General features: G+C 41.3%; 1 protein-coding gene across 3 annotated transcripts in view; it reads left to right on the top strand.

The window, feature by feature from the left end:
- Positions 1 to 1807: 1807 nt before the first annotated feature.
- The window catches only part of SENP5 (SUMO specific peptidase 5), a 47668-nt gene continuing 24742 nt past the window's right edge, over positions 1808 to 24733 (top strand). For 2 of the 3 annotated variants that reach the window (XM_002684824.6, XM_015472042.3), the window contains exons 1-2: positions 1808 to 1980; positions 16882 to 18422. In XM_002684824.6, coding sequence (XP_002684870.1) covers positions 16913 to 18422 — 1510 coding nt within the window. In that variant the 5' untranslated portion in view covers positions 1808 to 1980; positions 16882 to 16912. Of the gene's footprint in view, positions 7039 to 16881; positions 18423 to 24733 lie in introns of all 3 variants that reach the window. The other variant, XM_059888058.1, reaches the window with a different exon arrangement.

Genomic DNA, 24733 nt, shown 5'->3' on the forward strand with positions numbered 1-24733 from the left:
TAAGATGGTCTGGTATGCCCATCTCTAAGAATTTTCCAGTTTGTTGTGAACCACATAGTCAAAGACTTTTGCATAATCAATGAAACAGAAATAGGTGTTTTTCTGGAATTCCCTTGCTTTCTCTGTGATCCAGTGAATGTTGGCAATTTGATCTCTGGTTCCTCTGTCTTTTTTAAATCCAGCTTATACATCTGGAAAGTCTCAATTCAAGTACTGCTGAAGTGTAGCTTGAAGGATTTTGAGCATAACCTTACTAGCATGGGAAGTGAGCACAACTCTGTGGTAGTTTGAACTTCTTTGGCACTGCCCTTCTTTGGAGTTGGGGAGTCCTGTGGCCACTGCTGGGTTTTCCAAATTTGCTGACATAGCTAGAGCAGCACTTTATAACACCATCATCTTTTAGGATTTTAAATAGCTCAGCTGGAATTCCATCACCTCCACTAGTTTTATTGGTGGTCATGCTTCCTAAGCCACTTGACTTCACACTCCAGGATGTCTGGCTCTAGTGAGTGACCACACCATCGTGGTTATCTGGGTCTTCAGGACTTCTTCGTACAGTTCTTTGTATTCTTGTCACCTCTCTATGCATTACATCTAGATACAGTTATGTAGACCAAGCAGTTCTTGAAGGGTGCAAAGAACATTTATTTTTGTTCCTTCTTCTCCAATCCATTTCATGGGGCTAGTTCTTCCCTTTTCCCTGGATGAAATTTAGAACAAAGTCTCAGGCAGTTTTACCAGCAAGTTCTTAGAATATTCAAGGAAAAATTATTCCAGTCCTGCACAAACTATTTCAGGATGTAGAAAACACCCCTCAAATTCTGTTTCGAGGATAGCATAAAACGTGATACGAAAACAATATGTGAAATTTACAAAGCAGTCTCATTCATGAAAAACCGAATCTAGCGATGTATGAAAAAGGTAGTACATTCCAATCGAGTTACGTACGGTTAGGTTTATTGCACAGACTTACTAAACACCTGTAAGTCAGTCACTATTTGGTGCTGGCTGGGGCTGTAGTCGGAGAAGGCAATGGCACCCCACTCCAGTACTCTTGCCTGGAAAATCCCATGGACGGAGGGGCCTGGTGGGCTGCAGTCCATGGGGTCGCTAAGAGTCGGACACGACTGAGCGACTTCACTTTCACTTTTCACTTTCATGCATTGGAGGAGGAAATGGCAACCCACTCCAGTGTTCTTGCCTGGAGAATCCCAGGGACGGGGGAGCCTGGTGGGCTGCCGTCTATGGGGTCTCACAGAGTCGGACACGACTGAAGCGACTTAGCAGCAGCAGCAGCAGCACGGGCTATAGTGGTGAATAAGCCCAGGCTCTTCCCTCCTGGCGGAGTGTTCTCAGCCGAAGAGAGGCAAAGCAGGGATTACAGAGGCACATAGCGATGCCAAGAGGAAAGATCACCATCGAAAAACCAGGGATGAAAAACCTAGGCCAGGCTTCACAGTGCATCCAGAGCAGCAACGTGTCTTTCGCTTTTGGCCAAAGAGAGACTAATGAAGAGAGAGGTCGTATAGTAGCTGTGGTCTGCCTTAGCCCCTTGGCGGCTGTGGTCCGCCAAGCCCTTTCAAACTTGAGAGCAGCATGTAAAGAAGCCTCAGACCCGGTCTGACGTTCAGATCCTGGTTTCTACAACCCTCCTGCGCTAGGAAGGAGGTGCCGGGGCGCGACCAAATGCCTACCGGGAGGGCCGGGGAGCGTGCGCCGCCCTCGCTCGCTCCCCGCCCTCCACACACGGCTCGGGCGGGGCCGAGGCGGAAGAGGACTGAAGGAGGTGACGGTGTAAGTGAGCGCCGGAGTCGCGGCAGCGGATCCGGAGGAAGCTCGGCGGCGGTGGCTGCTGTAAGCAGGCCGAATTCCTGCTGGCTGACGAGGCTTCCTCTAAAGCTGGCGAAGGCGGGGCCGCAGTCCGAGCTGCCGCAGTATCTGGACCCACGACGGGGCAGGTGCCGGCAGCAAGGGACGTAGGTAAGCGGGAACCTGGGTGTCAAATCCGGCGCATGACTGGCGGACCGAGCTGGCTGGCTGGCCATTCCCGCGTCAGTGCGCGCCAGCTCAGCACCCCGGCCTGGAGGCCTGGTGCACTGCTCTTCCCCTACCACCGAACCAGAGGCAGTGGATTTCTCCCCCGCGCTTCTGTGCCTTTCTAGGGACGGGGAAGGAGCTCGTCCCGAGGGACCAGTGTCCTCCCCTCCTTCTCACCAGTTCGAGCTGTAAGAGGCAGAAGCGGAGAGGGCTAGCGCCCCCGGCCACTCCTCCTGAAGCCGGGGGAAGCTTTGAGAGGAATTGCTGCTAGCAGAAGTCCTCCAGCTCCTGCTGTCCTGGGTTTTGTTCGGACAACTCTGCTTCCGTCATACCTTTGGTTCCATCCTTCACATTCCTGGGACCCGATTCTAGTAAACGGGTATGGCACAACTGAGTATTTGGATGGTCGGAAGCCTGTTTTCCCATCCTGTTTATGCTAGGTAATATCAACCTCCGCTCCACTGTATGGCCGCTCTTGGTCATACAAGAGTGACCACTCTTTTGCGGAGGAGGGATGCAGCGAGGGTGTCAGAGGTATGGGATTTGGACTTGGAGTCAGAAGAACTGAGTTGAAATTCTGGTCTGCCATTTGGTATTGGCGTTAATCTGGTGTAGACGTTTTTAACCCATTTAACATGCAACATTTTAACCCATGTAAAATGGAACTTTCTTTTATCTATATAAATTAGTTTAGAGAAGAAAGCAGAATGTTAATCATAAAATATTTGGGGAATCAGGTTAAAAACTTGGCTTAAGAATAGCCAGAACACGTAATGGTAGGTTCTTAGCTATGTCTTTTACCCGGAATAACTACGCTTCATGTGGGGAAGGGTGTCAGAGAAGATACTAGGATCTTGTGTGTTAAAACCTGACTATAGTCTTTGCTTTGGGTTGGGCAGCATTAGAAAGAAATCAATTTCTCCTAGTCACCCAGACTTCTCATGCTTATTGATTACACATTATTAGTATATGAGGTATGACCTAAATCAGTTTTGCTCCTTTCTTAGGATAGTTAGTGGGTCCTTTCTAGGAAAAAAGCTGGGAAGGGCTTCATTCACACCTTGGCCCACACTAGAAGGAATTCTTTGCACGTTTCCAAGGACTTCTCCCTCTGCCTCTGAAACATTTCATGTTAATTAAAAATGTTCAGAGAATAAATACAGGAACTTGAATCCTTTGAGTGGCCGGACATTACAGTTCCAAGTTAACATGAGAAGAGACTTTTCTCTATATTGGTAAGAGAAGAAGTTTCCTGGCTCTGAAGTTTAGTAGCGCCTAAGTTAGAGAAGTGTTTGGGGTGGAGAGAAGGGAGATGGAATTAGTGACTTGAATGAGCAGCACCTGTTCTTACAATTGCTTTGTCTCACAAATTAAGGATACTTGCCTTTCCTCATTGGAGCATGATATGCTCAGTGGAGCATGATGAAGTGTAATCTTCCCTTCCTTTGAACACAGGATTGTCAGTTTGGGATTTTGAGTCATGGATACGGAAGGAACCTTGAGGGTCATCTAATCCAGTGGTCCAAAATCTGCAGGACATCAATATCAGTTGGGGAATTAAAACCCCTGATGCCCAGTCACTCCCTTAATAGATCTGAAATGGGAGCCCGGTATTTGTGATTTTTCACAAGCCTTTCAGGTGATATTCATAGTTTGAAAATACAGATGTAGATCACAGTTTATAAACAGGCTTAGAGAGGTGAAGTGCTGTGCTCAGTTAGTTTGTTGCCTATGCCTCTTTAATTTTTTAATGTTTCTCTTCTATTCCTTAACAGATAACCTTATTTGAATCAATAGTACTGTTTCAGGTTTTCTAGTGCTGAGAGCACAGAAGTGGAAAAAAATGTCATTTGTTAGTAGTTTGGGGCTTCCCTGGTGGCTCAGAGGGTAGAGCGTCTGCCTGCAATGCGGGAGACCTGGCTTTGATCCCTGGCTTGGGAAGATCCCCTAGAGAAGGGATAAGCTACCTACTCTGGTTTTCTTGGGCTTCCCTGGTGGCTCAGATGGTAAAGAATATGCCTGCTATGCGGGAGACCCAGATTTGATCCCTGGGTCGGGAAGATCCCCTGGAGAAGGAAATGACACCCCACTCCAGTATCCTTGCCTGGAGAATCCCATGGACGGAGGAGCCTGGTGGGCTACAGTCCACGGGGTCGCAAAGAGTGGGACACGACTGAGCGACTTCACTGTGTAGTCCTGTTTTCATAGTTCCCTGTGCAGTTAAACTCCTTAATGCTCTTTAATGAAAATAATAGATTTTACACTAAAACTTTTTTACTAAGTATTGCTTAGGGTTTTTGTTTTTGGTGAAAAAAGTGAAAGTGAAGTCGTTCAGTCGTGTCCGACTCTGCGACCCCGTGGACTGTAGCCCACCAGGCTCCATCCATGGGATTCTCCAGGCAAGAATACTGGAGTGGGTCGCCATTTCCTTCTCCGGGGGATCTTCCCAACCCAGGGATCGAACCCCCGTCTCCCACACTGTGGGCAGACGCTTTTAACCTCTGAGAGTTATATAAAGGTCATGTCACTTTATAAATCAGTTTTTTAGACTTTTATGCCAGGCCTTCATAAACCGTGGAAAAATTCCAATTTAGAAAAATTTTGCTTTTGTTCTGGCTTGTCATGAACCCACTGTACTATCCACATGTGTCCTCCCACCCTCTCCTTCATCCTGGTATACATGACCTCTTTGTATCACTAGCCAGCTTCCTATGGAATTCAATTTGAGAACTGTTAGAGAAGCCCTGTAACGTCTCTAATTGCCTTATAAGCACCCGATTTAACTAGAGGTTCTCAGGATTGCCTTAAGGTGGTCCTTGAATTTTAGTCCCTTTTTCTTTTTTGATTAATTGTACTGTACCACTGATTCAAAGAATTTGATAAATGTCTAGAAAGGATCAACTGATGGGGAAGTAACAATGCTTTATATGTATTTTTCTTACTCATTATAGTGAAAATGTGACTTTTGCTGGGGGTGGGGGAGTGATATTTTCAGGATTCTTAAGAAATAGATTATTAGACATAATTATTATTATTAGATTTGAACATTCTCTTTTGGGGAGATATATTCATTATCAAATTATTCTTTGATAAAATAAGAATCACTGAAGCAATGAAAAAGCTATATTAATAGTAGATTCAGAAATGGATCCTATGTCACAAATCTAAAGGAAGATGCTGAATTATTTTCTTTCTAAAAATGACCCTATTTATAGCATGTTAACTTCCTACAACTAGATGACATGGGGCATTCTGAATTCACTGATTTAAAAAGTCATGTTAACAGGTAATTTATACATTCAGAATTTAGAGAGACGTATGCTATGTGTCTAAGATGAAAAACTGAGTTGCTAAGTCTTTACATTTTAAAATTTTGTGTCTGAAGTTCCTTAATTCTGAAGCCTAAAAATTGTTGAATTTCAGATTCTAACGGAGTACACTTTCCAAGTAGAGGTATTTAGAAAGGATAAATGCGAACCCAGGGTTCACAGTTTTAATATAAACTAGTGTTACAGATTTAACATAGAAGCAAAGGCAGGAATGGGACAGTGGCAGCTTGAAGACCCTCTGAGAAGTGGAGTTCGGCAGTCACTTGTTGGTCCTTGAGGCAGTCTTCTCTGTCTGTAAGGACTTGAGACCAGAATTGGATATGTGAATTAATCCACTTTATATGTGGTGACTGAATTGCCTATCAGAAATGTACAAATCTTCAGTTTTCAGTCTTGATCTTTTTATGATTCATTCATGTCCTGTGATGCCAGTGGGAAGTATTTTTTTATTTTTGCTTTGTTTTTAATCTTATTTCCTACTATAAGCCATTCATTCTGGGACTTCCCTGGTGGTCCGGTGGATAATGCTCCACCTTCCAATACAGGGAACACGATCCCTGGTTGCGGAGCTAAGATCCCACTTGTCTCCGGGCCAAAAAACCAAAGTGTAATACAGAAGCAATATTGTAACAAATTCAAGAAAGACTTTAAAAAGAATGGTCCACATCAAAAAATCTTAAGGGAAAAAAAAAACCCACAACACCATTCATTCTCATTTTTGAAGAGCAGGTAACCTCCCCCGTGTTCATTTACTACACAACTGTTCTCATTATTGTCTTGTTTTGTCGATCAGTCATATCCAACTCTTTGTGACCCCATGGACTGTAGCCAGGAGCCAGCCACCAGGCTCCTCTGTCCATGGGATTTCCAGGCAGTGCTGGGGTGGGTTGCCATTTCCTTCTCCAGGGGATCTTCCCAACCCAGGGATCACACCCATGCCTCCTGCATTGGCAGGCGGACTCTTTACCACTGAGCCACTTGGAAAGCACCTAACTACAGGAGAAAGAACTGTTTCCTAGTGGTGGTTGAGTTAACCTATACAGTGATTCCACTGCAAACACAAATAAATATTGGGCCTCTTAAGGATTGTTCAGACTTTAGGCTGTCCTAGGGTCAGTGAGTATCTAATAAGAGTTGAAAGCTCACTTGTTTCCCTTGTGTGTTTGTGTTTTATCTCTTTTAATATATACTGTCCATATTTGCTGTGCTGTTTATTTTATTATTTTTTTGGCCTTGTCTTATGGCTTGTGGGATCTTAGTTCCCCGACCAGGGATTAAACCCCAGCCCTCACCAATGAAAACTCAGAGTACTAACCACTTGACCATCAGGGAATTCTCCTGGTTTATCTTAGAAGAAATGTTGGTATTTGGTGAACACACAACAGCATGGCCGAGAATATAGGAGCAAAAATGTTAAGGGACTCTCTGTGGAGGTTGCTTTTAATTTTAACTACATGTACTCTGAGTTCATGCTTGGGATTTATTGATTTTAGGGTACACTGGTTGGACTCTTACTGGATAGCCTTCAACAGTGTTATCCTTGTCTTTTTTTCCTTAGGCTCCTTAGATTTCCCAAAGAAGAATCTTCAAATCTCTGGCTTGGAGCTTATAAACTGGGCTGTCAGCAGTCTTGTAGCTAACCTGGGGAACATCGTAGAGGTTTTAGCATTCGGTGTGTAAACATTCACTTATGCTCATTGAACTCAACTATTTTCAGTATGATACCCTCATTCTCAACTGGACCAGATGCTGTCCAGTCCAGGAACCCTTTGTTTTCCCTTCAGAGCTGCCTTATCCAATGTGGTAGCCACTAGCCACATGTAGCAATTAAAATTTAAATAATTAAAATTAAGTAACCTTAAATATTTAGTTCCTCAGTTACAGTAGACACGTTTCAGGTGGTCAATAACCACATGTTTCCAGAGACTTCCATATGGGACAGGGCCAATACAGCATATTTCTATCATTGCAGAACTTCTGTTGGTCAGCGCTGTTACAGTCTAGAAGGCAAGGTTGGGGGGAGGGGCAGTTGGCTGGGTTTTGTGGAGAGTAGGAGGGTATTTAAACAATTGATCCATACCCTTGTTTTTAGCATGGTGTTCACATCCCTTTTATAGAACCTGCTGCTGATGATTCCTGACCTGTTTTGAGGCACTGTTATGTAAATTGAATTGCTTTTTTCATTGCAAGCTTGACATTTAACTTTCTTAGGTCTTTAAGTCAATCTGCATTCCAACTTCCTCTCTTCCATGTGCTTTAAAAAAAAAAAAAAAAAACCTTAAAATCTGCATTTCACTGTGTGTCAATTTTAGTTTTAAAAGATAAGTTAAAAAATTCTTTATTCTCATCTTAATGGGGTTTTAGGAGGGAATAAAAGTAAAATACATCTTTAGTCTGCCATCTGTATCCGTAAGTAAGGTACTCCATCAGTATTTAAACACATACAGCTGTCTCCATTTTTTAAAAATCTGCCCTCATATTTGCTTATGGTTCTTGAGCAGTTTTATGTATTGTTTTCTTTACTCCATCTTGACTTTTGTCCTCTCCATTCTACTAAAATTCCTCTTGTGAATGTCATGAGAATCAGCTGGACACTTTTTAATCCTTATCTTGCTTGACCTCTCAATAGCCTTTGACTGACCATTTCCCTCTTTCTAGAAACTTTCCCTAGCTTTCTGGGCACCACACTTACCTGATTTTCCACTTTATTTCCCTAATCATTCCTTCTTACTTTCCTTTGCAAAGTAGCTTCTTCCTTTTCCTCAACTCTTACGTCCTACAGTTCCTCAGGACACTACCCTACTGTGCATTCTCTTCTGTGTTTTACAAATTTTCCTTGGTGAGTTTAGCATTTTCTGTAGCTTTGGTTACTATCAGATGATGACTTAAAGTGGAATTTCTGTGTTGTTCTCTTTTTAGAGTTCCTGATTTGTGTATCCACCATTATGATCCACTTAGATTTCTTACATTCACCTCAAATCTAACATGTCTAAAACTGAAGAGATAGCCAGTATAATCTTCCTCCAGTCTTTATTTGTTCCATATAAATTATACCACAATCTCCCCAGTAACTCATACCAAAGTTCTTACCCCTGCATACTGGCTTTCCCACAGTCTTGACGTTTCTGACCTGAAAAATCTCAAGATCAATTCACTTTGCTACTTCTCCCAGTTTTCCTTTCATCCATTCACCATGCCTACATTTACCTATAACAGGCTCCTAACAGGTTTCCTTTCCTGTGGTCTTCTCCCAGGCATTCTGCACACTGCAGATAGAATGATCTTTTTAAGCATGCAAATTGGGTCTTAGACCTGTCTTTGTCTTTCAGTGGCTTCACACTACCTTTATGTTAAACAGCAGCATCGTTAATTTAGTTTTTCTATTTCTTGCCTACCTCTCCAGCCCCTTTTAAGTGCTACATGCCCTCTCCTGGACTTCTATTTATCTGTTCACTTTAACTAGTAACTCTTTATCATCCTTTGAGCTTAAAAACAATTCTTTCAGAGAGGTCTTCCTTGACCCTCTTGCCAGATATTCCCATGGCTCTGAATTTTACCTTTCTTATATGCATCACATTTGTTTATACTTGTTCAGATGACTCTCCCACTAGACTATATATTTTTTGAAAGCACAGCGCTGTTCTATTTGTAGAAGCTCAAATATTTATTGAATTTAAGTTTAATAGTTACTTGTATATTTTTATAATTTCAGCCATTATAATCAGCCATTCTGATGGTGATTGTTAAAATCTCCATCAGAAGTGTTAATTTACCTTTTTTTCTTTTCTTTTTGGCCACACTGTGTGGCTTGTGGGATTTTAGTTCCCCAACCAGGGCTTGAACCCAGGCGCTCAGCAGTGATAGAATGGAGTCCTAACCACTGGACCGCCCAGGAATTGTCTAATTTAAAGGCACAGTCCAGGTAGCTTTCTCTAATTGGGGGAAGACTTTTTAAGAACTTAATTATATGCTTTTTCCTACTTCAATTGAAATTTTTTATGGACTTAAGGAGCTTTGTGTGTACTTTTATGTGATGTTCTTCATAGAATAAATATCTGAGCTTTCCTGGTGGCTCGTGGTAAAGAATTTGCCTGCCAATGCAGGAGACACAGGTTTGATCCCTGATCCAGGAAGATCCCATGTGCCCGGGAGCAGCTAAACCCTTGGGACACAACTGTTGAACCTGTGCCCTAGAGCCGGGGAGCCACAACTACTGAAGCCCATGAGCTAGTGCTCTGCAACAAGAGACTGTTGCCTACCAGGCTCCTGTGTCCATGGGATTTCCCAGGCAAGAAAACTAGAGTGGGTTGCCATTTCCTCCTCCTGGGGATCTTCCCCCCCAGGGATTGAACCCGTGTCTCCTGCATTGGCAAGCGGATTTTTTAACCACTGAGCCACCCAGGAATGTCCTCAAATTTTTAAATGTTTAAGAAAAATTTAAACTTTTCACACTTTTAAGTAACTTCAGATTTCCAAAAATATTTACGCTTCACCCAGCTTTCCCTCAGTTTATATTATGTTGGTCAAAACCAGGAATTAACTGACCTATATATCTTATTTTGGTTTTCCCACCAATTTCCTTTTTCTAGATTAGGACTCAATCCAGGATTACACATTACATTAGTTGTTTTGTCTTCTTAGTCTTAGCTCTTTAATCTGGGACAGTTGCCCAGTCCATTTTTTTCTTTCTTGATGGACACTTTTGAAGAATATTGGCCAGTTTTTTGTTTGTTTTTTACTTTTTGGCTGCATCACAGGACATGTGGGATCTTAGTTTCCTGACCAGGGGTAGAACCCACACCCCATACAGTGGAAGCAGTCTTACCTGCTAGACTGCCAAGGAAGTCCATGGCCAGTTTTCTTACAGAGTGTTCCTCAATGTATATTTGTCTATTATTTCCTTACGATTAAATTCAGGTGTTTTTTTTGACAAGAATACCACACATATGATCTTGTGCCACATCAGGAGGCATATGCTGTCCATATGTCTCTTTACTGGGGATGAAGGAGATGTTTGCTGAATTTTTCTATTGAAAGGCATAATTTTACCTTTTGTAATTTGAAGTATCTTGTGGAAGGTACTTTGTATTTTCACCCTCTAGTTTTAGATTCTTGCCTGAGTCAGTTATTTCTGAGAGGAGTGCAAATTGTAACTTTTCTATTCTGTTATTTCTTCTATATTTATTAATTTGAAAAATCTCTGTAAGGATTCTCTCTTATCCTCATTTATTTATAGACTCAGGATATTTGTTTCATTCTTGAGTTATCAGCCATTTCTATCATTACATACACAGTTGCTCAGGTATTTTGGCCTTTATGGGTCCCTTCAAATTGACTCCTGTGTTCTTTTGACATGTCATTATTTTTTTGAGCACTTGTTTACTTTCTGACACTACAATGATATTCCAGGCTCATCTTCTACTTCTGCCCCGGCTCTGGAGTCAGCCATTTCTTTTGTTACTGGGATGTAATTGCTTCTAGTCTCTTTAAGCAGATCGAGCTAGGAAATAAATAGGAGTATGTGTATCTCTAGATCTGTACCTGTGTGTAAGTGTGTATAAAACACCATGAGTTCATGTGGATACCACAAAATGTAGCTTCTTTCACCAACATTCTGAAACCTAGCTCTGATTATCTACAACATACTTACTTACTTGCTCAATTTTTGAATACTGAGAATATAAGTTAAGAATTAACTCACTCCTCTGTGAAAAGCAAATTTGTTAATTAAAGAACAGTATTTGTATACAATCCTTTTGATTCTGGGGTGTGAAAGTGAAAAAGTGAAAGTCACTCAGTCGTGTCTGACTCTTTGTGACCCCATGGACTGTAGAATCCATGGAATTCTCCAGGCCAGAATACTGGAGTGGGTAGCCTTTCCCTTCTCCAGGGTATCTTCCCAACCTAGGGATCAAACCCAGGTCTCCCGCATTGCAGGGAGAGTCTCTACCAGCTGAGCCGCAAGGGAAGCCCAAGAATACTGGAATGGGTAGCCTATCCCTTCTCCAGCGGATCTTCCTGACCCACGAATCGAACTGGGGTCTCCTGCATTGCAGGCAGATTCTTTACCAATTGAGCTATCTGGATGTATACAGTCAGAATGTTTTCCTAAGTTACTTTGGGTAATTCTTTTCTGCTACATTCTTTCAGGGTGGTTATTTGTGATACAGTTAGGCTCATTGGTTATTATTTGTGTTCCATTTTAATTATATGTATATTTTTAAATTATATGAAACATTAGCATAGTCCTGAAAGTCAGAACTTTACAAAAAAGGTGTATTTAAGAAGCACCACTCCCCTCTCATCCCTTCTATATTTTCCTCTTCCTCATTCTTTTCACCCTATTCCCATCTGCCATGCCCTGTAGGTAACTATTCTCATTAGTTTTTGGTTTGTCTTCCTGTTAATTGATTTGGGGGGCACAAAAGGGCAGATACATGTATACTATTTTTTCTTTTATGAAAGGTGGCTGTATATCGTATAGTAAAGAATTTAAACTTGTGCAGAATGAAAGCCTTTATCCTTGGCTTTTAAGAGGTAATCTCTAAATCCTCAGAATGCAATGTCTGATTTGCCTGGGGGCTTGGGTCACTGGTACTAACAATATGATTTAGAATGGGATTGGCCCCACGGGAAAAAAACAGCAGTGTGATTTAGGCTAATGACTTTGACATCATTGGATCTCCAGGGGGGGTAAAGATTGAGCTCTGTCATGTGAGCAATCAGTTATGCCTATGAACCCCAATAAAAATTCTGGACGTCAAGACTTTGATGAGCCTCACTGGATTGCAGTTCTTGTCACACTTAGTCATACGTTGATGCTGGGAGAGTAATGCTGTCTCTACTCTGTGGGGAGAGGACAACTGGAAGCTACGCATTTGTTACTTCTCCTGGATTCTTCAGTATGTACTTCTTCACTTGGGTGATTTTAATCCACATTCTTCAACTGTAATAAGCCATAGCTATTAATTTAACAGTTTTCAGTGAGTTCTGTGAGTCCCCGAACTTTGAGTTGTTGCCAGAAGTGGAAGTGATCTTGGGTGGATTGTTTTCTCTAACTGCACACTTGGCTAAACTATTGCAGTGGCATATCACTGACACTCATTTGAACTTTGCTTTTATCATTTAACCTGGAGAGTACTCCATGTTCATAGACCTTATCCTTATTCTATTATAGCTTCATTCATTGTGTGCATAGTTTATGCAACCACTGTCCTATGTATGGGCATTTAGGTTGTTTCCAATATTTTTCGATTACAAACATTGCAGTGAATGACCTTGTACTATGTGTTTTCATTAGTATCTTCAAGGTGAATTCCTAAAAGCAGAGTTCTTGGATTAAAAGGTAAGTACTTGTATGGTTTTGTTAGATATTACCAAATTCCTCTCCAAAATGACTTTATCAATTTGTATTCCCACAGGGAAGTATACAAGTTTTTTTTTCTCCCACCAACAGTATATGTTGTAGTAACTTTTGCCAAAATTTTTGAAGTATGATTGACATACTAGTTTCAGATGTACAACATAATGATTTAATATTTGTATGCTTTGCAAAATGAATACAATAAATCTAGCTAAATCCATCACCATACATAGCTCCCCACCTCCCCAATTTTTTCCTTGTGATGAAGGTTTTGGAAATTTACTCTTAGCAACTTTCAAATACGCAGTACAGTATTACTAACTGTAGTCACCATGCTCAGAGAAGGCAATGGCACCCCACTCTAGTACTCTTGCCTGGAAAATCCCATGGACGGAGGAGCCTGGTAGGCTGCAGTCCATGAGGTCGCTAAGAGTCGGACACGACTGAGCGACTTCACTTTCACTTTTCACTTTCATCACTGGAGAAGGAAATGGCAACCCACTCCAGTGTTCTTGCCTGGAGAATCCCAGGGACAGAGGAGCCTGGTGGGCTGCTGTCTATGGGGGTCACACAGAGTTGGACACGACTGAAGCGACTTAGCAGCAGCAGCAGCAGCAGCAGTCACCGTGCTATACATCATCATGAATGACTTGTTTATATATTTATTTAAGGAAGTTCGTACATTTAACCCCCTTCACCCATTTTGCCTGTCTCCCAAGCCCCCTTTGACAGTTTTTTAATGCGTGAAGTTGAACGTGTTATGTTCAAAGGACATTTAAAAATCCTTATTTTTGAATTGTTTCCTTATGTCTTTTTTCCATTTTTCCATCAGCCTTTATTGTTCAATTTTAAATATAAGTAATATTAGCCCTATTTTAAGCTAAGCCTCAGCCTTCTGTTGTTTTTCATCATTCCTTTAAAAAATCTAGGATATTCATTTTTCCCCAGTGGCTGCGATATTTTCTTCCTTGAGGATAGTACTAGGCTTTTTTTTTTTCCTCTTGTTTAAAAAAAAAAATAATGTGGTAAAGTATACATAGCATAAAATTTACCATTTTAATCATTTTTAGATATACAGTTCAGTGGCATTAAATATGTTCACGTTGTTGTGCAGCCATCACCACCATCCGTCCTCAGACCCATCTTTGTTTTCCTAAACTGAAATTCTTTCCATGAAACAATAACTTCCCTTCTCTCCCCTCCTCATTTTTAAAAAAATAACATTTGCTTATTTGGTTGCACTGGTTCTTCATTGCTGTGCGCGGGCTTTCTCTAGTTGCGGTAAGCAGGAGCTACTCTTGGTTGTGGTGTGCTGGCTGCTTTTGTTGGGGAGCATGGCTGGTAGACCCTTGGGCCTCAGTAGTTATGGCCCGTGGGCTCTAGGGCGCGGGCTCAGGTGTTGTGGCACAGGTGCTTGGTTGCTCCAGGGCATAAGGAATCTTTCCGGACCAGGATTGAACCCCTATCTGCTGCATTGGCAGGCAGATTCCTATCTGCTGTACCACCAGGGAAGTAAGTTCTCCTTGGTTTTTTTAAGTTAGCTTTTCTAAATATGCTTTCAGTTTTATCTGTTTGTTTTGGTCTACTTTTTATCCCTAGAAGTCTGGTGATTCTTAGTTATGCTGTCATTGAACCACTAAGAAGTTGCCTGGAAATTCTGAGCTTGTGGTGAGACTTGTCAGCTATAGGGTGCACTGTGAGCCATGTTGGGCCATTTTGTGGGAGGATATTTGTATTTATGTATTCTCTTGCGTATTAATCAAATTCTCCAAAGAAGAATCTTCCAATCTCCTGCTTGGATGGATAAGATAGCATGCCAGGGTTTGGGGAGATGAGTGGGTAAGTATTGAGGGGCTTATGATCAATATATAATTCCTGTAATTCCATTTTCCTGCTGTTCCTGGGATCCCCTTGTCTGCAGAACTTCCTTTCTGAAGGAGAAACTTCTAGTCTTGGGTAGGGGAGGGATTTGGGGTCTCATTGTTTCTTAAACTTGGGGGTTATTATTTGGGCCTGTGTCCTTGTGGCATACCTAATACCAGTATACCTTTGGTCTTTTCTCTTTGAATGATCTATCGCTGCCTCACCCCTCGCTTGCTCCCAGAACTGATCTCCGCTTTGAGGGTATACACCTTTCTGGGAACTCAATGGGGAAAGAGATTCAGCGGAATTCACTATGTAAAACTATCCTCATCGATAACAAAGATGTGGTACATATTAAATGGAATATTACAGCCATTAAAAAGAATGAAATAAGGCCATGTGCAGCAACATGGATGGACCTAGAGAGTGTCATACTGAGTGAAGTAAGTCAGACAGAGAAGAGGAAATATCGTATGACATCCCTTATATGTGGAATCTAAAAAGAAGTGATACAAATGAACTCACAAAACAGAAAGCTACTCATAGACTTAGAAAAGGAACTTATGGTTGCCCGGTGGGGGGTGGAGGGATAGTTGGGAACTTTGGGAAGGTTGTGTACACACTTCTATATTGAAAATGGAAAACCAATAAAGACCTGTTGTATAGCACATGGAACTCTGCTCAATGTTACGTGCCAGCCTTGATGGGAGGGACTTTTGGGAGAGAATGGATACATGTATATGTATGGCTGAGTCCCCTCGCTGTTCACCTCAAACTATCACAGCTTGTTAATTGGCTGTGTGTGTGGGCATTAGTCACTCAGTCGTGTCCCCCAATACAAAGTGTTTTGGTGTTAAATAAAAAGTCATGAGCAAAAAACCAAAACAAACAACTAAGTTATCCTCTTGTTTGTACCCTTGCTCTCAGTTGTATATGATGTGCCTGAATGTTCTGGTTCATTCCTCTGAGAAAGTGAAACTTTGATCATCTGCCATGGTAGTGGAAGGGATCTTGGAGTCTAATTGCTGCTTATTCAGACTTTCAGCCAGTCCTTCCTTTTTCTGCTCTCCTCATTCCCTGACGTTCATGGGTATTGTTGTTCTGCTTCCTGAGCCTTTCTGAGGTACTGTAACTTGCTACTTGGCTTCCTGTACTTCTGGCTTAGATTTCAGCTCTTTTGACCTGCTCTATTATCAGTCATTCATCTGCTTTTTTCTTTCAACAGTTTTATTGCTCTTGCCTCCTTTTTTGTTGTCATTGAGAGTTTTGGCCTTTTTTAAAACTCCATTTCTGTCATCTTAATGAGACTTGTAGAGAGAACTGAGGTAAACATGTATTCAGTCCTCCTTTTTTCATTTCCTCCAGAGAAAACTAATGCACAGAAAGGTAATACAGCTTTTCCTAGTAAGTTGCTATTAATAGTAGCTGAAATTAGGATGTTGGTTTTTTACTTCTTCTGTTAGACCTGCAGTGGCTGGTGCCTTTCTTTCTAGGTTAAAGAACCTTCAGTGGTGGTAGATCTTATTAAATCTGAGGGGAAATTATGTTTGATTTTGACCATCATTTTCATCTACCTTTTCCTATAAGTGTGTTTCTAAAGTTCATACACAGATACACGTACTTGTGTTGGTTCTTTTTTCTTATGTTCACTTGACTGTGAGAACCGTGACTGGAGGAGAACACATGACAGGGCCCTGTCTTGTCATAGGCATTCAGAGGGTCTTTGGCTGACAAAGCATTGACTGCATGCATTTATTGACTATCTGCCTGTGGATTACTGTTTATAGAGTAAAAGTCCCTGCCTTGCCTTTCCTTTGTATTTCCTTCCATATAAAATTTGTTGTATGGAGCAAGTTGTTTTGATGTAGACTTAGTTTTAAATGGTGTCTGGTTGCATCTCCCTTCTCCATCCTTCATTTTACAAATGAGAATACAGAATTCAGGTGACTTGCTTAAAGCTAATGAGAAACAAAGCTAAAACTTACAAATTCTCTCCTGACTCCCTGCCCTTTCTGCTTCATCAGAAACTGGCTGCATGTTGGGAAATGATTATTGAAACTTGTTTCTATCAGAGGCAGATACGTTAAATGGGGTTATGTTGGAGCAGTCAGTCATGTCTTCCCTTATCCCTCATTTTCATTGTGGGAAAAGCCTTGATCAGGTAGGATTTTATTATATCTTATAATGAGCGTCATATGCTTTTTTCAATTTTGTAAAGTTTGCTGTGAATATATCATAATGACCTTATTTTTAGGGTAGAAGTATAAATTTTCTTTCTCTTCTTTACAGCTGCATACAGATCTCATTATGCATCAGAAAAATGAAAAAACAGAGGAAAATTCTATGGAGGAAAGGAATCCACTTAGCCTTTTCTGAGAAATGGAATACTGGGTTTGGCGGCTTTAAGAAGTTCTACTTTCACCAACACTTGTGCATTCTGAAAGCCAAGCTGGGAAGGCCAGTTACTTGGAGCAGACATTTGAGGCAATTCCAGTGCAGAAAGAAGGGCCTTCAAATCCAGAAAACGTGGATCCAAGATGAACCACTTTTTGCTAAGACAAAAGGCAATGTGGCTATCCAGAATCTTTGTACTTCCGCCTCTAAAGTGAAAAGAAAGGACACCAAGCACTTCATTTCCTCCTCAAGGACCTTCCTGAAACTCCAGGCAGAGAAGTTGCTGTCATCAGCAAAGAACTCTGATCATGAATATTCTGGAGAGAAAAGTCTCTTGAAGGCAGCTGCTGACTTACCAGTGAATAGTGTTTTAGGTCAGGCCAATGGTCACAGACCTAGGACGGAGCCACAAGCTTCTGATTTTCCTATGAAGTTCAATGGGGAGAGCCAGAATCCAGGTGAGAGTGACAGAATCGTGGTCACCTTAAGCAACCATAAGAGAAAGCGCTTTTGTTATGGCTGCTACCCAGGGCTGGAGCACCACAGGAACGGGGGACCCTTGATTCCAAAAAAATTTCAACTTAACCAACACAGAAGAATAAAAGTATCTCCTCATATGATGTATGAGAAATTACCCATGATTAGATTTCGGTACAGGATTCTCAGATCCCAGCACTTCAGAACAAAAAGCAAAGTTTGCAAGCTAAAAAAAGCCCGGCAAAGCTGGGTGCAGGTCACCGGGGACCATCAAGAGACCCTTGGGGAGAACGGCGAGGGTGGCAGTTGCAGCCCATTCCCTTCCCCGGAGCCTAAAGACCCTTCCTGTCAGCATCCACCACACTTTCCAGATATGGACAGCGATGCTGTGGTGAAGGGAAAGAACTCTCATGTGCCTGAGGGCCACACTAAAGGAAGCCCTCTCTTGGACAAGGAGCTTAGTTTGGATGGAGCATTCCCTGACCAACAGAATGGCAGTGCCACGTACACCTGGGACCAGTCACCCTGTTCCTCTCCTAAATGGGAGTATACAGAGCTGATTCACGACATCCCCTTACCAGAACATCATTCTAGTAACATGTTCATCTTGGAAACTGAGAGAGAAGTTACGGCTCTGGGTCAGGAAAATCGGACAAGTACTGTCAGTGATGACCAAGTAAAACTGTCAGTGTCTGGGGCGGATCAGTCTGTGAGGAGTGTAGATGGGCCTGTGTCCGAAGAGACTGTTCAGAATGAGAGCTCGTGCCAGATGGATGAGGATGGCTCTTTCAAGCAGAATATTCTTAGTTCCAAGTTGCTGGACCACCCTTACTGTAAAAGTCCACTGGAGGCTCCTCTGATGTGCAGTGGACTCAAACTAGAAAATCAAGTGGGAGGTGGGAAGAACAGTCAGAAAACCTCTCCAGTGGATGATGAACAGCTGTCAGTCTGCCTTTCTGGTATGCACTCTTCTTTATCTCCCCCCCATCTCCAGCCCACACCTGCTGTATGTTATCCTTTCTAGGACAGGCCTTTCTTTTTTCCTTCCACAAGTTTCCCTTTAAGCAATTAGACGTTTTCCTTTTATATTATTACATAGATGTTCCATAGTTTTGATTTGGTTTTTGATCGATGACACTCGTGTTGCTTCTAGTTGTTCCCTTCTATAAATAGTGGTACAATGAAATTACTTCTTTATACTTACATGATTGTTTCTGTAACTTAAATTCCTAGTAGTAGAAATAATGGTGAAAGAATACTTACACTTAAAACTTTAAGAGAATTGTTAAATTATCCATTCACAGTTAAACCAGTTTGCACTTGTGAAGTTTTGTCAGTCTCATAGATCACATGAGAATTGTCTTAATTTGCCTTTTTAAGTTTAAAGTTTGAACGTATTTTTCTATAGTCACTTGCCATTTTTTGTTTGTATATAATTTTATTCTGCCTATTTTCCTATTGGATTATTTATATTTTGTTTAGTGTATGAGAAGCTCCTGTGTACCAGTGCTGGCTCTAAGAATGTAGCAACAAACTGGATACGCTGATTCTTACGCTCATAGTCTTTAGTATCATTATAATTTTAAAGTTTTTAAATTAAATGTTTGTAAAAGCCCTCAGTACCCTGACTTTGTGTATAATATTTTTGTCTAACAGAAAATTTCAACTCTTACATGGTAAAATGTATCTGTCTTTCCTTTATGGCTCAAGTTTTCACATCATGCCTTAATGTCTTCCTGTCAAAATCTACCCCATGAAGTTGTTTGCTATAAACACTTTTGGCAGACAGCATGGCAGTATCAGTCTTCGACCCATTCCCCTTTTTGCCATTTAGCTAAGATATGGAAGAGTACAAATATATTTGTAGAGAGACATTACTTATAGTATTGTCTTAGTAGTACAACACTGAAGATAACTAAAACAATTGTTGCTCTGGACTTATAATTTACGGCATGTCCAGGCAGTATACCGTGAAGCTGTTAAAGAATAAATTCGATCTGTATTTTGATACTGACCATTGTTTATATAAAATGAAAAAAGCAAGTAGCAGAACAGGAGGCCACTTTGTTAAAAGATACATATGCACATATGAATGCATGTATATATGTACGCATAAGCATTTGTATAGGACGTGATTGATTGGTTGATTTAGTCGCCAAGTCTTGTCTGACTCTTACACCTCCATGGACTGTAGCCCGCTGGGCTCCTCTGTCATGGAATTCTTCAGGCAAGAATACTGGAGTGGGTTGCCATTTCCTTCTCCAATAGGACATGACACATATATTTAATTGTTATAAGTGGCTTTTTTGGGGAATTAGGAGGGTTACTTCTTGGTGGTTTAAACGATTCTGAACGCTTTTTTTTCCACCAGTTATATGTGCATGCTCGCTCGTGTCTGACTGTTTGCAACTCCATGGACTGTAGCCTGCCAGGCTCTTCATCCACTGAATTTTTCACTCAGGAATAATGGAGTGGGTTGCCATTTCCTCCCCCAAGGGATATTCCTGACCCAGGGATTGAACCCGCATCTCTTGCATCTCTTGAACTCCAGGCAGATTCTTTATCACTAGTGCCACCTGGGAAGTCCAGTATGTATAAAAAATGTTTTCCCACAAAATGACAGTCCTAGAAAAATATTTTAAAAATTTTTTCCTGTTGTTTATGCTGTAGTAGAATGAAGACAAATTTTCCTGCTGTAAGGTTAGTAGAACCATGATTTCTAAATCTGAACAGGTTAGCATTTACCTACAAATACTAATTAACTTGTATCAAGAACTTCCAGATGTTCAAGCTGGATTTAGAAAAGGCAGAGGAACCAGAGATCAAATTGCCAACATCTGTTGGGTCATAGAAAAAGCAAGAGAATTCCAGAAAAACATATACTTTTGCTTCATTGACTATGATAAAGACTTTTACTATGTTGGATCACAACAAACTGCGGAAAATTCTTAAAGAGATAGGAATACCAGACCATCCTACCTGCCTCCTGAGAAACCTGTATGCAGGTCAAAAAGTAACAGTAAGAACTGGACATGGAACAATGGACTGGTTCCATATTGGGAAAGGACTGCGTCAAGGCTGTACTGTCACCCTGCTTATTTAAATTAGATAGCAGAGTACATCATGCAAAATGCTGGGCTGGATGAAGCACAAGCCTGAATCAAGATTGCCAGGAGAAATATCAATAACCTCAGATATGCAGATGACACCACCCTTATGGCAGAAAGCTAAGAGGAACTAAAGAGCCTCTTGATTAAGATGAAAGAGGAGAGTGAAAAAGTTGACTTAAAACTCAGTATTCAAAAGACAAAGATCATGGCATCTGGTCCCATCACTTCATGGCAAATAGATGGGGAAACAATGGAAACAGTGACAGACTTTATTTTTTTGGCTCCAAAATCACTGCAGATGGTGAATGCAGCCATAAAATTAAAAGAAGCCTTATCCTTGGAAGAAAAGCTATGACAGACCTAAATCGTGTATTAAAAAACAGACATTACTTTGCCAAAAATGGTCCATCTAGTCAAAGCTATGGTTTTTCCAGTAGTCATGTATCGATGTGAGAGTTGGACCATAAAGAAGGCTGAGCACCAAAGAACTGATGCTTTTGAATTGTGGTGCTGGAGAAGACTCCTGAGACTCCATTGGACTTCAAGATCTAACTAGTCAAATCCTAAAGGAAATCAGTCCTGAATATTCATTAGAAGGACTGATGCCAAAGCTGAAACTCCAATACTTTGGCCCCCTGATGCGAAGCACTGACTCATTTGTAAAGAGCCTGATGCTGGGAAAGATTGAAGGCAGGAGGAGAAGGGGACAACAGAGGACGAGATGGTTGGATGGCATTACCAACTTGATGGACATGAGGTTGAGCAAGCTCCAGGAGTTGGTTGAAGGGCAAGGAAGCCTGGCGTACTGCAGTCCATGGGGTTGCAAAGAATTGGACGTGACTGAGTGACTGAACAACAATCAATTAACTTACAAATATAGATGGAGCACTTCCAAAAAAAAGTTGATAAACTGAATGTATCCTAGACTTAAACTGTAGCATAACGTGAGGATATAGGAGTTTTTACAGTTTTATAGTTTTTACACATTTAGTGACCTATAATTATTTTAACAAGTTAAAAGAGAAAAATCGTGGCATCTCAGCAAGTACTGAAAGCCTGTTGTTTAGTCGTTGTGTCCAGCTGTTTGCCCCATAGACTGTAGCCCAATAGACTCCTCTGTCCACGGGATTGCCTAGGCAAGAATACCGGAGTGGGTTGTCATTTCCTTCTCCAGAGGATCTTCACAACCAGATCAAATCTGCATCTCCTGCATTGGCAGGTGTCTCTTTACCACTGAGACACCAAGAAAGCCCAATCTAACAATAAGACGTTTTAAAGCATGATTGAAAACTCAGAAGCAATTAAAAAATATATACTGTTTTTTTTTCCATAAACATTAAAATCTCATAAGTATAGATAAGAAAATTCGTAAGTGAAAATTTGAAAAGTTTAGGTACACGTGTCCTTTGACCCAGAAATTTTAATTTTAGCAACTGTGTTCTAAGAAAACACTAGAATGAGGATATATTGAGGGCTTTAATTGTAACATTATTTAGACAGCTAAAAAGTAAGAACTTAAATGGTTGTCAGTAGAGAATTGGTTAAAATATGGCAAATCAATTTAATGGACTACTAGATTGTTTTGAATTGACTTAGGAAAAAAATTCATGTGTTGAATGTAAAAAAGCAGCTTCAAGAAGAATGAATATAGTTTGCTACTTATATTTTTAAGATATATATCTTCAGTTCAGTTGCTCAGTCGTGTCCAACTCTTTGCGACCCCATGAATCGCAGCACGCCAGGCCTCCCTGTCCATCACCAACTCCCCGAGTTTACTCAAACTTATATCCATCAAGTCGGTGATGTCATCCAGGCATCTCATCCTCTGTCATCCCCTTCTCCTCCTGCCCCCATTCCTCACAGCATCAGGGTCTTTTCCAATGAGTCAACTCTCTGCATGAGGTGGCCAAAGTACTGGAGTTTCAGCTTTAGCATCAGTCCTTCCAAAGAACACCCAGGACTGATCTCCTTTAGAATGGACTGGTTGGATCTCCTTGCAGTCCAAGGGACTCTCAAGAGTCTTCTCCAAGGGTCTTCCTAGGGCATTACAAATCCATGTTTATCATCTGAAAGTGAAAAAAAATATATGAATAAAAGAAAACATAACTTAAAATCCCCTAAACACTGTCATCCAGAAATGACATTGTTAATGAGGACACCTCTTGTTACAAGTTTGGGATTGGGTCCATATTTGCTTGGTAGAGGAGATTGCTTTCTTACTTGAAGAGTCTCAGTTAAGGTTGTTGGGCCTAAAGTTTAATTTTTTGTTACTAGGGGCAATATTTTTGTATAAAATTCGTTCCTTAAATGCAGTTTCTCAAATATTGGGAATTTTTATCTTTTGTTTGTGTCCATTATCCCATGTAGAGACAAGATTGTGCTTAGACAACTATAAGATATAGTAAACACTCTAAGAATTGGACACAACTGAGCGACTGAACTGAACTGAACTGAACTAATAGGCAAACTTACCAGGCTTCTCTGGTAGCTCAGTTGATAAAGAATCCACCTGTAAAGCGGGAGACCTGGGTTTGATCCCATTTAATCCCTGGGTCGGGAAGATCCCCTGGAGGAGGGGATGGCAACCCATTCCAGTATTTTTGCCTAGAGAATCCCCATGGACAGAGAAGCTGGGCAGGCTGCAGTCCATGGGGTTGCAGACAGTTGGACACGACTGAGCACAGCACACAGCTTATATGAATGGTGCCTACTAGATCTTATTGGCAAACTTAAGGCTGAATGAATTCCTAGTTTAGAAGCCCCAAATTTTCATTTCCTGCTCTGACTAAACTGGAACACGGAACTCCCTTTCTCTTCTGTGTGGCTGAATCCTAGACCAGAACCAGACATAGGCAAGCAACTCTTCTTACTATAGTCTTATCTTAAGCCTTTCAAATTGGGAGCCTCTGGTGGGAGAGTAAAAGGAGGAAAGTAAGTTTTCCACACCTTTGTCTGCTCCTGCCCCATACAAAACACTCCCTGCCTAGAACAGACTTTGGTAATCATTCCTGTCCATTTTATATTGATGCTTAACAGAGGCCCTTCTTAAAGTCAGAAAGAGGACTGGGTAAAATAAGTGACTAACAGTCCTCACTTTTTCTATCTAAACACAGTGGACCTAAGTGTCAGACTGATGATCAGCAGACTGTTGCTCTTCCCCACTCAGCATCAATGAACAGCCTAAGTCATATCTGCTTTTCGTGAGCCTCTAAGCCTTCTCTCAGCTTCTTTGAAGTTACTTAGAAATAATATCCTGGTTTTACTTCCTAGGATATTTTTAGGTATATTTCTTCAGTGGATCCTCTTGGAAGCCATTAAAATGCATATACATGTTACTTAAATTGGTGTAAAGACTAGCCTATATCTGGCTAAGAAGTCATCCTTTAATTCTGTTTCCTCTTTTAAAATGTTCCTCACCAGCTATTATCCAGTTAAGCTCATCTCATAGAGTTATGCAGTATCATAAGTATTCAGTTCAGTTCAGTTCACTCAGTTGTGTCCAACTCTTTGCGACCCCATGAATCGCAGCATGCCAGGCCTCCCTGTCCATCACCAACTCCCGGAGTTCATCCAAACTCATATCCATCGAGTCAGTGATGCCATCCAGCCATCTCATCCTCTGTCATCCCCTTCTCCTCCTGCCCCCAATCCCTCCCAGCATCAGGGTCTTTTCCAAGGAGTCAACTCTTCGCATGAGGTGGCCAAAGTATTGGAGGTTCAGCTTTAGCATCAGTCCTTCCAAAAAACACCCAGGACTGATCTCCTTTAGAATGGACTGGTTGGATCTCCTTGCAGTCCAAGGGACTCTGAAGAGTCTTCTCCAACACCATAGTTCAAAGCATCAATTCTTTAGCACTCAGCTTTCTTCACAGTCCAACTCTCACATCCATACATGACCACTGGAAAAACCATAGCCTTGACTAGATGGACCTTTGTTGGCAAAGTAATGTCTCTGCTTTTGAATATGCTATCTAGGTTGGTCATAACTTTCCTTCCAAGGAGTAAGTGTCTTTTAATTTCATGGCTGCAGTCACCATCTGCAGTGATTTTGGAGCCCAAAAAAATAAAGTCTGACACTGTTTCCACTGTTTCCTCATCTATTTCCCATGAAATGATGGGACCAGATGCCATGATCGTTTTCTGAATGTTGAGCTTTACAC

This window comes from Bos taurus, chromosome 1 (assembly GCF_002263795.3).
Source record: "Bos taurus isolate L1 Dominette 01449 registration number 42190680 breed Hereford chromosome 1, ARS-UCD2.0, whole genome shotgun sequence".
Classification (NCBI taxonomy): domain Eukaryota; kingdom Metazoa; phylum Chordata; class Mammalia; order Artiodactyla; family Bovidae; genus Bos; species Bos taurus.